Source organism: Semicossyphus pulcher, unplaced genomic scaffold (genome assembly GCF_022749685.1).
Source record: "Semicossyphus pulcher isolate SPU_LCO1_2020_fin unplaced genomic scaffold, fSemPul1.0.p SCAF_7, whole genome shotgun sequence".
Lineage (NCBI taxonomy): Eukaryota > Metazoa > Chordata > Actinopteri > Labriformes > Labridae > Semicossyphus > Semicossyphus pulcher.
This window is the reverse complement of record NW_027211748.1, coordinates 17416307-17431078: the sequence shown is the minus strand read 5'-3', so window position 1 is coordinate 17431078 and position 14772 is coordinate 17416307. Positions and strand designations below refer to the sequence as shown.

General features: G+C 39.9%; 1 protein-coding gene across 1 annotated transcript in view; it reads left to right on the top strand.

Moving 5' to 3' along the window:
- The window catches only part of LOC138611567 (dynein axonemal heavy chain 8-like), a 29045-nt gene extending 15760 nt beyond the window's left edge, over positions 1-13285 (top strand). The window contains exons 47-91 of the mRNA XM_069684745.1: positions 78-239; positions 347-593; positions 955-1196; positions 1294-1434; positions 1522-1753; positions 1825-1967; positions 2071-2205; positions 2292-2414; positions 2499-2712; positions 2797-2906; positions 2994-3157; positions 3241-3433; positions 3524-3646; positions 3731-3861; positions 4049-4202; positions 4320-4484; positions 4691-4917; positions 5068-5186; positions 5294-5397; positions 5586-5762; positions 5900-6067; positions 6242-6457; positions 6715-6852; positions 6951-7078; positions 7225-7396; positions 7497-7652; positions 7739-7894; positions 7979-8161; positions 8426-8531; positions 8619-8871; positions 9179-9369; positions 9457-9578; positions 9662-9777; positions 9871-10073; positions 10173-10246; positions 10353-10505; positions 10667-10822; positions 11061-11177; positions 11265-11366; positions 11469-11629; positions 11746-11902; positions 11984-12136; positions 12382-12571; positions 12717-12838; positions 12998-13285. Of these exons, the coding sequence (XP_069540846.1) occupies positions 78-239; positions 347-593; positions 955-1196; positions 1294-1434; positions 1522-1753; positions 1825-1967; positions 2071-2205; positions 2292-2414; positions 2499-2712; positions 2797-2906; positions 2994-3157; positions 3241-3433; positions 3524-3646; positions 3731-3861; positions 4049-4202; positions 4320-4484; positions 4691-4917; positions 5068-5186; positions 5294-5397; positions 5586-5762; positions 5900-6067; positions 6242-6457; positions 6715-6852; positions 6951-7078; positions 7225-7396; positions 7497-7652; positions 7739-7894; positions 7979-8161; positions 8426-8531; positions 8619-8871; positions 9179-9369; positions 9457-9578; positions 9662-9777; positions 9871-10073; positions 10173-10246; positions 10353-10505; positions 10667-10822; positions 11061-11177; positions 11265-11366; positions 11469-11629; positions 11746-11902; positions 11984-12136; positions 12382-12571; positions 12717-12838; positions 12998-13285 (7287 nt within the window). The remainder of the gene's footprint in view (positions 1-77; positions 240-346; positions 594-954; positions 1197-1293; positions 1435-1521; positions 1754-1824; positions 1968-2070; positions 2206-2291; positions 2415-2498; positions 2713-2796; positions 2907-2993; positions 3158-3240; positions 3434-3523; positions 3647-3730; positions 3862-4048; positions 4203-4319; positions 4485-4690; positions 4918-5067; positions 5187-5293; positions 5398-5585; positions 5763-5899; positions 6068-6241; positions 6458-6714; positions 6853-6950; positions 7079-7224; positions 7397-7496; positions 7653-7738; positions 7895-7978; positions 8162-8425; positions 8532-8618; positions 8872-9178; positions 9370-9456; positions 9579-9661; positions 9778-9870; positions 10074-10172; positions 10247-10352; positions 10506-10666; positions 10823-11060; positions 11178-11264; positions 11367-11468; positions 11630-11745; positions 11903-11983; positions 12137-12381; positions 12572-12716; positions 12839-12997) is intronic.
- The last annotated feature ends 1487 nt before the right edge of the window (positions 13286-14772 follow it).

The following is a 14772-nucleotide window of genomic DNA, read 5'->3' as shown; positions in this document are numbered from 1 at the left end:
TAGGATGGTATAATATATGTTGGAGGTATTTCACTGTTGGCAGATGCTGTGTATTTGAATCTTTCTGTCTGATTCAGGTGGATGAGGATGAGCCCCTCTTCCTTAGTTTGATCAATGACCTATTCCCTGGTATCCAGCTGGATGGGAGCACATATGTTGAACTTCAAGCTGCTGTTGGCCATCAAGTTGAGCTTGCTGATATTGTCAACCACCCACCATGGAACCTTAAGCTGGTTCAGGTATTTAAAAACCCTTCCATATGCATAACCTCCAGTTGTCATTGGTGTCTTGCTGAGTGTTTGTTTTGAAATACACTTATACACCTTACTGTTTCTGTCACTACCAGCTTTATGAGTCTTCACAAGTGCGCCATGGCCTGATGACATTGGGCCCGAGTGGAGCTGGGAAGACAACAGTCATCAACATTCTGATGCGAGCTTTGACTGAATGTGGAAGCCCACACAGGGAGATGCGCATGAACCCAAAAGCAATCACTGCCCCGCAAATGTTCGGCCGTCTCGATGCAGCCACCAATGATTGGACGGATGGGATCTTTTCCACTCTTTGGAGAAGGACACTCAAAGCCAACAAAGGTTTGTTCCACAAAGTTTAATGCACATTCAAACTAATATTTCAAATTTTATATAACAAATTGCCTTTTTTGAAAATGTCATTCACTTCCTAAAAGATATTTTTTTGAATTACATTAATCTGAACAGTAGATATAAGAACAATAAAGAGTTTGATGCAGGTTTTTTGTAGCTCAGGTTGCACTAAATCTTACATCTGATTGGTTGACCTTAAAAACACATATTATAAAGAACAAATAAAGTGCAGCATCAGGAGCCTGCCTCACACTTCAGACAACAATTGATGCATGCTTACTCCTAAAAATAACAGAAAAAAGAGAATGAGAATCTAAGGATTGAATTATGTTGAATGTTTACATTTCAGGGGAGTTCATATGGATTGTGCTGGATGGCCCTGTGGACGCCATATGGATTGAGAACCTCAACTCTGTGCTGGATGATAACAAAACACTGACCCTGGCTAATGGTGACCGCATCACTATGTCTCCATCCTGCAAGCTGGTGTTTGAGGTGCACAACATGGATAATGCCTCTCCTGCTACTGTGTCCCGGGTCGGTATGGTCTTCATGAGCTCCTCAGCTCTCAGCTGGCGACCCATTCTCCAGGTACAGTTGCTAAATCATCACAGAAGAGAGTGTAAGCAGAGAACAATGCTTCTGTTATAAAAAAGTGCTGTAGTTGAACACAGGCTTTATGTTTTAGGGATGGGCTCACAAGCACAATGCAAAACAGGCAGAAAGCATTATGAGTCTATATGACATGATATTTGAGGATGCTTACTTGTATATGAAGCAGAACCTTAAACCAAAAATGGAGCTTTTGGAGTGCAACTACATAATGCAGGTATGTATCGTTGAAACTGCTGAAGACGAATCAGTTGATGGCTCTACTTGTTTCACACTAAATTTTCTGAATTGTATCCACCGTTAGTCTGTGAATCTGCTGGAGGGCCTCATCCCTACCAAAGAGACTGGGGATTTGGCCAGTAGCAAACGCCTTGAACGCCTCTTTGTGTTCTGCCTGATGTGGAGCCTGGGAGCCCTTTTGGAGTTAGATGATAGGGAAAAACTGGAGGCTTACATCAGAGCTCATGACAGCAGCATTGATGTGCCTCAAACACAGTCAGGAGAGACTATGTTTGAGTACATGGTTAACCCAAACGGTACAGTCATTTCACATTTTACGTACTTCATATCTTTTGCATCTAGCTATATATGGCGACTTCTCTTTTAGGAGATTGGAGTCATTGGAATAACCATGTGGGGCAATATGTGTACCCAACTGACCATGTGCCAGACTATGCCTCCATCCTTGTGCCAAATGTGGATAACACAAGAACCTCTTTCCTGCTGGAGACTATTGCCAAACAACGCAAGGTGATCACCTCATCTCTTTTAATTAACAATGTTTGTCATAAAATACATCCTTTTTTTTTGCTTTAAGGTATTTCTGTGAAAGATGAATAATATGTTTGTATAGGCCGTACTGCTTATTGGTGAACAAGGGACAGCCAAGACAGTGATGATAAAAGGCTACACCAAGAAATATGACCCTGAGACAGACCTGTTCAAGTCCCTCAACTTCTCCTCTGCGACAGAACCCATGATGTTTCAGGTAAAATATTCATCATGTTCTGTGTGCATAGCTTTGTGTATGCTTTTCGGATTTTTGATTGGAAAAGCCTTTTATTCCCATTATAGAGAACAGTGGAAAGCTACATTGAGAAAAGAATTGGCAGCACCTATGGACCCCCAGGGGGACGCAGGATGACAGTCTTCATTGATGACATCAACATGCCCATTGTCAACGAATGGGGAGATCAGGTGTTTATATAGAAGCTTTTCTTGTATATATTTTGACTATTTCATGTGAAGTCTCTGTATCACTGTATGTGAATGTTCAACCAGATCACCAATGAGATAGTACGGCAAATGATGGAAATGAGCGGAATGTACAATCTGGACAAACCCGGAGATTTCACCACTATAGTGGAAGTCCAGATACTGGCTGCCATGATTCACCCTGGAGGCGGGAGAAACGACATCCCACAACGGCTGAAGAGACAGTTCACGGTCTTCAACTGTACTCTTCCATCCAACACGTCCATTGATAAGATCTTTGGTAGCTGTTTCTAAACAGAATAATATTTCTGCTTACTTGTGGTTGTATGACAACACTTAAATTTTATCTTCGTGCTCTCTACAGGTGTAATTGGTTGTGGATATTTCCATTCATGCAGGGATTTTCAGCCTGAGATATCAGATATGGTGAAGTGTCTTGTGTCTGCTGGGAGGATTTTATGGCAGTGGGCCAAGGTAATTATTCAAGATGATGTGAAATTGTTTATAGGTATAGATTTGATTGATTACGACTTGACCTGATATGATCATTCCACCATGAAGGCAAAAATGCTTCCCACACCATCCAAGTTCCACTACATCTTCAATTTGAGAGACTTGTCCAGGATCTGGCAAGGAATGTTAAACGTTAAGGCTGCAGAGTGTAATGACATCCCCACTCTCTTGGCTCTTTTCAAGAGTGAATGTATGAGGGTGATTGCTGACAGGTACTGTTCTGAGTTATAGTAAATTATCTTTTAAGCAAAATAAAAAAGGCAACAAGGCTAACTAAAAACATGTTTTGTTAAAGGTTTATTTGCTCTGAGGACAGAGAGTGGTTCGAAAAGGCTATAACTCGTGTGATTGAAGAGCATGTTGACCCCAGCCTTGTCCCAGAACTTCATCCTGAGCCTTACTTTGTGGACTTCCTGCGAGATGCTCCTGAGCCCACTGGAGAAGAAGATGAGGATGCCTGTTTTGATGCCCCAAAAATTTATGAAATTGTATGAACTTCATATTTAGATCATTTTATGTTTGTATTGAAGATGCAGAAAACTGCCAACGTCATCTAAGAAAAATAACTCTCTTCTCAGGTGCCAAGTTTTGAGTTCTTATCAGAAAAGCTAATGATGTATCAGGCTCAGCACAATGAAGTTGTTAGAGGCTCCAGCCTGGATCTGGTTTTCTTCAAGGATGCCATGACTCATCTTGTCAAGGTCAGTGTCTAACTGATACATATCCTTTGGTGTAAGATAATTCTGCAGATAATTCTGATGTATTTGAGATTTGTCTTCATATAGATTTCCCGAATCATTCGAACTGACAATGGTAATGCCCTGCTGGTGGGAGTGGGAGGATCCGGGAAACAGAGCTTGACTCGGTTGGCATCGTACATAGCTGGATACAACATCTTCCAGATAACACTGACAAGGTAAAAACACAAAAAGTAAAACCAATGTCAGCATTAGTGAACCAACTTGGAAGAGGATATCCATGCCAAAACTTGATAAAATATTTATGTAGATTTGTAAAATGCATGTAGATGCTTTAATCTTACGTGCAGGTGCAGCATGATATTCTGAGGGTTAGTTTCTGATGCTGCTTTGTTTTCTCTTTAGAACATACAACATAAGTAATTTCATGGATGACCTGAAACTGTTGTATAAGACAGCTGGCGCTGAGGGAAAAGGCATCACCTTCATCTTTACAGATAATGAAATAAAAGATGAGGCCTTCCTTGAATATCTCAACAATGTTCTTTCCTCTGGAGAGGTGAGGATGTCACTTCACTCCATACAACAGTTAGCATGTGATATCTTTGAAGCAACAATCCAAGGCCACCAAAAACAGCTGAGTTTGCATATAATTGGTTTAATTAAATGTGTGCAGGTCTCCAACCTTTTTGCCAAGGATGAGATGCAAGAAATCACCCAGAACCTTATCTCTGTGATGAAAGAGGAGTGTCCTCGTATTCCACCAACGTTTGATAATCTTTACGACTACTTCATATCTCGCTCCAGAAAGAATTTGCATGTAGTCCTTTGCTTCTCACCGGTAGGTTCAAAAAAAAAAAAACAATAACTCAAAGGTATCCTTTTTTGTACTTTATATTCATACGTTAATGTCTTGTGTACATTGGATTTCATGCATTTCCCATTTTATGTTACTTGATTGTGCACTAATAAAGTTATACCTGTGAATGGGTGAATGTAAGTTAGATATTGTCATTCCAATGACATAGTATCGACTCTCCTTGACAGGTGGGGCAGAAGTTTCGCTCTAGATCCTTGAAGTTTCCAGGCTTAATTTCTGGCTGCACAATGGACTGGTTCACTCCTTGGCCCAACGAGGCTCTAGTGGCTGTGTCCAACTATTTCTTATCAGATTTTCCAATGGTTTGCTCTGCTGACGTCAAAGCCTCTGTGGTGACCACCATGGGTACATATCATGACAAAGTATCGGATGCCTGTGAAGACTACTTCGAAAGGTATACCATGCAAATCCTTTCTAGATTCACTCTGTTGTAACAAGTTCTATTCAGGTATTCCCAATATTTTAGCACAGAGACATACCAAACATGAACTTAAATTTGTGTGTATTTATTGTGTGTATTTGTTTATATTTGTTTATATTTCAGGTTCCGAAGAAGAACTCATGTCACCCCAAAATCCTACCTCTCTTTTATAAATGCTTACAAAACACTGTACTCCGAAAAGCACAACTACATCAACACACTAGCAGAGCGCATGAATGTTGGTAAGAAAATTTAGATAGACCACAGATATACTATAAGGATCACATATGTGGACAATTTTTAAGGTCCACTCAGGAAGGGGAATTTATACGATGTTAATGATTTCCAGGATTGGCCAAACTGATGGAGGCTAGTGAGTCTGTTGCTCAACTATCCAAAGATCTTGTAGTCAAGGAAAAAGAGCTGGCTGTGGCATCTGTCAAAGCTGACAAGGTAAAATACACAGGCTCCAGCCTCCTACCAGCCTCTACAACTGAAGCATTAGTAGATATGAAACATATGGTCATAAGAAAAGAAAACTTCTGCAACTCTACCTAAGGGTTTTGTGGAAGGTCACAGCTTCTGGTCATTCGTGTGATTTACTTTGTTTATTTTGCACATTCCTTATTGCGTTCCTAAAGGTAGTCGCAGAGGTGACAGTCACGGCTGAAGCTGCTACAATAGTAAAGAATGAGGTCCAGATTGTGAAGGACAAAGCCCAGAAAATTGTGGATGGAATCGCGATAGAGAAGGCTATTGCTGAAGAAAAACTGGAGGCTGCCAAGCCAGCTTTAGAAGAGGCTGAAGCTGCGCTTAATGTGAGATTTGTGTAACTTCTTTGAATTTTTTAAACAATTTTTACAACATATTTATACCATGTATAGTTAACCACCTGATATTCTTTTATTTATACCCAAAAATGTGAAATTAAAAACTATATACAAAACATTTGTAGACTATCAAACCATCTGACATTTCCACTGTGAGAAAACTGGCTAAGCCTCCGCATCTGATCATGAGAATTATGGACTCCTGCCTGCTTTTATTCCAAAAGAAGTTGGACACCGTCTCTATTGATCCAGAACGACATTGTGTTAAACCATCATGGTCAGAGGCACTGAAGGTAAAAAAAATTATAAGAAAAAAAGTCATAGAGAGAAAAGGGAACTGTTTGTATCTGTGTACCAGACAGTATGTATGTTCTGTAGAATTAATATTTACGATAATAACACACAACAGTAATCAATCTTTTGACAAATAGCTCCCTTTCTTCAAATTATCCTTTTCTTCTACTCAGCTTATTAGTTCCACAGGTTTCATGATCTCCCTCCAGCAGTTCCAAAAGGACAAAATTAATGAGGAAATGGTAGAACTGCTGCATCCATACTTCGACATGGAGGATTACACCATGGAAAATGCAAAGAAAGTGTGTGGTAATGTTGCTGGTCTGCTAGCATGGACTAGAGCTATGGCCACATTCTTTGGCATCAATAAAGAAGTGTTGCCACTCAAGGTAAAGTACATCTTTGGCTTTGTGCAAATATTTTTGCAATGTAGATCTGCCATAGTGGATTACTGTACTTTAATATTTGATGTAAACTTTGGGCTTTAAGAGTGAAGGAATCAGATTTTTGTTCACAGTCCTTTTCATGTGCATTTTCTTATAAAAATGAAAAAAATCTACAATAATGATAAAAATACTGCTTTAATTGTGCTGCCTTCTGTGCCCTTTGTGCTTTTGTGAGCTTCACTGTTATTTATATGTTTCAGGCTAACCTTGCCATTCAGGAAATCCGGTCAAGAGTGGCAAATAATGAGCTAGGCAACGCTGAGGCTCAGCTGGCCGAAAAGCAAGCCGAATTTGACAAAGTCAAGGCCAAATGCGATGCTGCTATGAAGGAGAAACAGGTGGGTTCAATCTAATAAAAACATTTCAAACATTTTTTTAAATTGCAGATCTTAATCTAGAAATTAAAATCTTGGATCACTTAAAATATATTTTTCAGGACTTGCTGGATGGTGCTGAAATGTGTAGGAATAAAATGCAGACTGCATCTGCACTTATTGATGGACTTAGTGGAGAGAAAGTTCGCTGGATAGAGCAAAGCAAAGAATTTAAGTCGCAGATCAACAAGTGGGTTTAAAGAAAAGTATTCAAGAGACGCATTAAATTCAGGGCACATTTCTTGTCACCATAATAATAATTACTATTGTTGTGACTGTTGACATTTGCTTGTTTTGATCATAAAATAGTTTCACTGAGGATCTTTTTCTTGGCAGACTTGTGGGTGATGTGCTTCAGCTCACTGGCTTCTTGTCTTACTGTGGACCATTCAACCAGAGTTTCCGTGACATGTTATTGAAGGACATCTGGAGGGCTGAGCTTAGAAAACATAATATCCCTTTTACAGAAAGCCTCAACCTCATTTCAGCCCTAGTGGATCCTCCCACTGTAAGAACAACACAAGCATAATCTTTATTTTGTCTCACTAGTGGCTGCACAGGAAGTTACTAATGCCGTAAGCAAATACATGCTTATGTTTATGTTTAAGATAAGTGAGTGGAACCTTCAAGGACTCCCAGGAGATGACCTGTCTGTGCAGAATGGCATCATTGTCACAAAAGCAACAAGATATCCCCTCCTCATCGACCCCCAGACCCAGGGAAAGGCTTGGATTAAGGAAAAAGAGAAGGCTAATGCATTCCAGGTACAGTACATAGCAAAAATGCATCAGACTTTTCAATATGTTACAGATAATTATACAAATCAAATTATCTGTGATCTCTCTTTCAGGTGACCTCACTCAACCACAAGTTCTTTCGCTCTCACATGGAAGACTGTCTTTCCTTGGGACGCCCACTGCTAATTGAAGATGTGTGTGAAGAGCTGGACCCTGCCCTTGACAATGTCCTTGAGAAAAACTTCATTAAATCTGGAACCAGTTTCAAGGTAGTCAGCTATAATATCCACTTTAATTCAACAATACAACTGCGAAATATCTCCTCTCAGAATTCTTGGATTTGTCTTTTATAGGTTAAAGTGGGAGACAAAGAGGTGAATGTGATGGATGGATTCCAGCTCTATATAACGACTAAACTGCCTAATCCAGCATACACCCCAGAAGTCAGTGCCAAGACATCAATTATTGATTTCACTGTAAACATGAAGGGCCTGGAGAACCAACTACTTGGCCGTGTTATCTTGAGGGAGAAACACGTAAGTATCTATTTTTTCCCCAAGTTTTAAATAACAGGTTTCTTTAACATTGTTTTTTTTTTTTAATAGCAATGAATAAAAATAGCACTGACACTTTTAGCCCATCACCAAGAAACAAATGCCAAAAGTTGTGTAAGCCTATCTGAATAATTGCTTTTATATGACCTTATTAAAGTGTTTATCCTGTAATGTTGATCATGACTTGGGCATGTTTATTTTAGTTGCACTTATAAGTTCTGTGAGTTATTTCACCTCGATTGACAGGAACTAGAGGCAGAAAGATTGAAGCTAATTGAGGATGTCACTGCCAATGAGAGAAAGATGCAGGAGTTAGAAGCCAACTTGCTCTACAAACTCAGCAGCACAAAAGGTACAAAAGTTCCTGGTGTAGATTGGTTCCAATTTCTTTACAGTTATATATTTGTAATAATAAGGAAGTCTGTTTGTTTGATCAAAGGTTCATTGGTAGATGATGACTCCATGATAGGCATTCTGAGTACAACTAAGCAAACTGCTGGTGAAGTTAGTGCAAAGCTCAGAGTTGCAGCAGAGGCAGAGTTGAAGATTAATCGAGCTCAAGCGGAATATCGCCCTGTTGCCTCTCGAGGCAGCATCCTTTACTTCCTGATCACTGAAATGAGCATGGTCAATGTCATGTACCAGACCTCCCTGGGTCAGTTCCTCAAAATCTTTGACCTGTCACTGAAAAGGTAAACTGCTTTAGGAAGTATGGCTTGACATCCTAAGTGTTGTACTCTGTACCCTTTATTTCACACAACCATGACTTTTTTTATAACAACCAACAAAGTTCACTTAAAAGACCTAATATTAAATTAATAAATAGCCATTAAAAAGGCGGGAAGTTTACACGCTATATGCAATACTCTCCAAGGTTTATTTATAGAGGTAAATAAATGCCTTAGTGACACTTTTTCATATTGGTACACCTTTTTAGACACTCTCTTGTCTCTGTCTCTCCTGTTCCTTGTTTTTACTATAATGAGTATTATTTTGCAGGTCTGAGAAGTCATCTAAAACTCAGAAGCGAATTGCAAACATCATTGAGTATCTGACCTATGAAGTGTTCAGATACACAGTGAGAGGCCTATATGAAAACCACAAATTCATCTTCACACTCCTGCTAGCCCTCAAGATTGACCTACAGAATAACAAAATAGAGCATAACAAGTTCCAGATTCTTATTAAAGGTAAGATGATCATCACTACCAGAAAAAAATTAAAACACCTTTTGTATTGGCATTTTTATAACATAATACCGTCTTTTGATGTAACAGGTGGCGCTGCTCTTGACCTGAAGACCTGTCCCTCGAAGCCTTTCAGCTGGATCCTGGACATGGTATGGCTAAACTTGGTGGAACTCAGAAAATTACCAGTGTTCATCAACATCATAACCCAGGTGAGCTTAAGTTCCATGGATCATAAATCTGAATCCTCCCTAAAAGTGTCCATACAAGTAGTTGCAATTGTAATATTTTGTAGGTGTCTGATAATGGGAAAGCCTGGAAAGCATGGCTCAATCTAGATGCTCCAGAGGAAGGAGTCATCCCAGATGGATACAACTCCCTTGATGTCTTTGAAAAACTTTTGCTTATAAGGTTAGATCCTGCTGCATGTCACATTGCTTACGTGTTGATATACACGTAAGATTGTATTTAATATAATATTCTTACAAGCTATTTCTTTCACAGGTCTTGGTGCCCAGACCGCACTTTGTCCCAGGCCAGAAAATATGTAGGAGAATCCATGGGAGTGAGGTTTGCTGAGCCGGTCCTCTTGAACCTTCACAGCACATGGGAGGAAAGCGACCCTCGCACCCCCCTAATTTGCTTCCTTTCCATGGGCTCAGATCCCACAGAACAAATTGAAGCACTTGCTAAGAAACTTAATCTTGGTGAGCTTTACTGGCCAGTTAAACTTTTATAAGCTTCTCATCTTAACCTTGAATAACACACTGCTTGTCGTGATCTCACTATATGGTTGTGACTTATAGAATGCAGCGCTATATCCATGGGGCAAGGGCAAGAGGTGCATGCAAGAAAACTTGTTCAGACATCAATGACACAGGTGTGTATTCAAGTTTATCAAGTAATATGTTGTATGAATGATTGCTTTTTAAGTGATTACTGACAATCTCACCTGATTTGTGCCCTCTTCCAATGAATGTTAATAGGGAGGCTGGGTCCTTCTGCAAAATTGTCACCTGGGTCTGGAGTTTATGGATGAGTTGCTAGAAACTATCTCAACTGCAGAGATGATGCATGATACTTTTAGGGTGTGGATCACCACAGAACCACACAATCGATTCTCCATTACACTCCTACAGGTGAAGCTTTACAAAAATTGTATTTGTTGTATTGTATGTTTTAAATGTATCACTTAATGTATTGCTCTGTTTCCTGACCTAACCTCTACAACTACTGTAGAGCACTGATTTACTGTAAGTATGCAAGCTGGAGTAATGGTTTCTCCCTTCCTTACGTCTAGTCCTCAATAAAGTTTACCAATGATCCGCCCCAGGGAGTGCGGGCTGGTTTGAAACGAACATTTGCTGGAATATCACAGTACCAGTTGGAAGTCAGCAACCTTCCAATGTGGAAGCCTTTGCTGTACAGTGTGGCCTTTCTTCACACTGCTGTGCAGGTAATGTCCTTTCCAAGGTTACTGATGAGGTAGAGGAGCTTTTTTCACAGGAGCCAATAAGGACATATCTTGCTCTCCATCAATCACTGTTCAGACTAAAATCAGAGCAAAATATAAAAGCAATACTGGTAACTTTAACTCTTTTAATACATTTTATGAAGTCTTGAAAGAGAAATTAGTGGCGTAGATTTTTTTGTTTTGCATGATCATGTGTTTTATTGCCTTTTTTTCTTTTTAGGAACGACGCAAATTTGGACCATTGGGTTGGAACATACCGTATGAGTTCAACTCTGCTGACTTCACTGCAAGTGTTGAATTTGTTGAGAAACACTTAGATGATTGTGGCCCCAGGAAGGTGAGGATTTTGCAACAGCAGATTAACCTGTTCTTACACTTCTTCCTTTTCTTACTTTTGCTTTTGTGGGGTTTTTTTTACCCGCAGGATGTGTCATGGGTAACTGTGCGATACATGCTGGCTGAGGTGCAATATGGAGGAAGGGTTACAGATGACTATGACAAGAGACTACTACAATGTTTTGCACGCGTAATAATCCCATTTTTGTGTTCATTCACGTCTCACCTCTTTGATCAATAGTTCTATGAAATTTGTTGCAATATTTTAAAATTTGTTTTTTTTCCCTTGCAGGTGTGGTTCAGTAAAAAGATGTTCGACCCATCATTTTCCTTCTACACAGGCTACAAAGTTCCAGTGTGCAAGACAGTACAGGAGTACATGGAATACATTCAGAGCCTGCCCTCTGTGGACTCACCCCAAGCCTTGGGGCTGCATCCTAATGCTGATATCACGTGAGGAAACTTTATATTATCCTAAAAGTAATAATTAAATGTATACTGTGCTTATAATGTGTCTTGTTTAATGTGTTACTTTATTGCTATAACAGCTTTTCTTAAATGTGTAATAGGTATCAGACGAACACATCTGCTGAAGTGCTAGACACAATCACAAATATCCAGCCCAAGGAAAGCGGAGGCGGATCAGGAGTGACTCGGGAGACTATTGTTCATGACATGGCCGAGGACATGTTGGAGAAACTGCCCCCTAATTATGTGCCACATGAGGTAAATTTCTTTGATCACTGGGGTTTTAGTCACACGTTCCTGCAATAACTAAGATCTAAACTGAAACTTTAATGGCTTCAGGTCAAAGCCAGACTGATGAAGATGGGAGCTCTGAACCCAATGAACATCTTCCTACGTCAGGAGGTGGATCGAATGCAAAGGATCATCAGTGTGGTGCGAACTAGTCTGACTGACCTGAAACTGGCTATTGATGGCACTATTATAATGAGCGAGGTTAGATTACTTCTTTATTGCATTACTCACTCTTAAGCACTATCACTTTTCTGTTTGATTCTTAAAATACCAACTTAAGTATAAGTTTGTAATTCAGTTATAACATTTAAGTCTACAATATAAATATTATATGACACAAACACATTTTATTTTGAATGTAAAGTACATAAAACCTATTCAATGGTTAAACTGTATATGTATAAAAGGTTTTAAAGACAAATTTCTTATCTGCACTTGACCCATAGAACCTCCGCGATGCCCTGGACAATATTTTTGATGCCCGTGTGCCAAACCTGTGGAGAAAAATCTCCTGGGAGTCATCCACACTGGGCTTTTGGTTCACAGAACTTCTGGAGAGAAACAAACAGTTCCACAGCTGGGTGTTTGAAGGAAGGCCCAAAACATTTTGGATGACAGGCTTCTTCAACCCACAAGGTGAGGAACTTTTTTTCCAAGGTAACCACTGAATAGAAAAGACAGGTTGTATTAATGCTAAAATAACTGTAGTTTTGAGCTTGAAGAAAAAAATTTAATTGATCAGTCTGATGCTGATAATGAATTACCTGGGGGATGTTTGCAGGGTTCCTTACAGCTATGAGACAAGAAGTAACAAGGGCAAACAAAGGCTGGGCTCTGGACACAGTCACCCTGCACAACAAAGTACTGAAGCAGGCAAAGGAGGAGATCACCACCTCTCCTACAGTGAGTCAAAAAACATAGAATTAACAGCAATAACTTACCTTATGTGGCAATTTGGGGGCAGTACAGTACAACAGTGTTGATTTTGATTGTGAAAAAAGTGATCAATAGAGATCAGGAGTTAAGCATTTTTTTTTGTCTCTAACTGCCTTTCCTAAACAGGAGGGAGTTTATGTGTATGGTCTGTACCTTGATGGGGCTGCATGGGACAGGAAGAACACCCATCTCATTGAGTCCTCACCCAAAGTGCTTTTCACAGCCTTGCCTGTCATCCACATGTTTGCCATTAACTCCACTGCCCCCGTGGATCCTAAGCTGTATGTGTGTCCCATCTACAAGAAGCCAAGGCGCACAGACCTGAATTACATCACCGCAGTGGTGTTGCCTACTGTCCAGTCACCGGACCACTGGATCTTGCGTGGGGTTGCCCTGCTTTGTGATATCAGATAAAATATAGCTGCATGACTTCATTTATCTGTAGTACTGTTGAAATGAAAAATAAATGTTTGAGAAAATGTTTAACAATGTCATATTCATTATAAATAAACTTGCATGCATTTTGCACTCAGGTCATTCAAACATACATGTAACTCTATGTCAACGTGGACATTCTTGTAAACCACATCAAGGCGGTTTCTAAGTACTTTTAAGTACTCAGAGTGTAATTTATGATATTGATCAATCAATGAAAATCACCCATTTACCCATTTCTTCGTTGTCAAAGTGTATCGTTAATACCTCCTCAACATAGTGATTATATAGTGTCCACAAAAGACAAGAAAAACCTAATTTGTGATATTCCTAAGAACTCTCAAACTAAGAGGGGCAACCAAAACCACAAGGAAGAAATCAAACAGGGGTACTTTAGGTGGGACCCTGGACCTCGGTGCAGGTAAAGATAACACAGTCATCAGACAAACTATCTATAAATCAACCCACAGCAGTAAGTGACTATTTAATGTCTGTTTACTCACAGAATGATGCAGCTAGATGGCTTCAAGCAATGTGGACGGTCCACATGGTACAAGCAACCCAACCACATGTTTCTGTACCATCCTTCCAGCCCTTCCATCCTATCAGTCCCAAAGTGTGTAATAGAAAAAAAGTAAAATTCCTCTATTTCAATTTTGACATGCCTTTTTTTGAAATGGATATCTTGATGCGGACATTTGTTTTGTTACAGGTCAAGAGTACAAATACAACCTGAGAGCCCATAACTTAAAGGACGAAGAAAACAAATGGCACCAAAGACAACCACTCGTATCAGCACCGAAGAGCAGGTAATGTTGGAGAGACGCAAAGGGAAGAGTTGACGTGGATAGTTCTCTTTGGTCTATACAACTGTAATGTACTAAAGTCTGATTCAGCATTTATTACAGTACAGGTATTGGATACAAAAGATGTATACGGCTTATATCTTTTAGAAGAGGTAGAGGAAATCTTTAACTTATACAGACTCGTAACAGCACGTGTGCAAGACAAGGGAGGGAGTGCTGTTTGAGTGACATGTCCTTTCTCTAAAAGTGAGCACTGGGGCAAAGACGAGCAACTGGCGCCAGCCACAAAATCCCCCCCACCCTCTGAGTGATCCCCAATTATGTCAAGAGGGGAAAATGGTGTCCCTTTGAAAAGTGTTCTTAATCAAACCCAATTAATTCCGCTGTTTTCCCTTATTATTTCCACCGTGGACCACGTCCTGCTAGTCAGCCTGTTAACTAGAGCCTGGGCCCCAGTGAAGGTCACGCTTGGCCGAGCAAAATAACATAATAATGTGTGTAATTAATCACTAGTTTTGAGTGTGTCTGTTACAAATTCTGGGTGTTGTTACATTAAATCTTTCTGACAAAGGTGTGGTGAGAGAGGGTTGTCACTAAATATAGCGAAGCCTAACACTTAATCTAATTGTTATGTCAAAATGCTCAGGCATGTGAACGGTG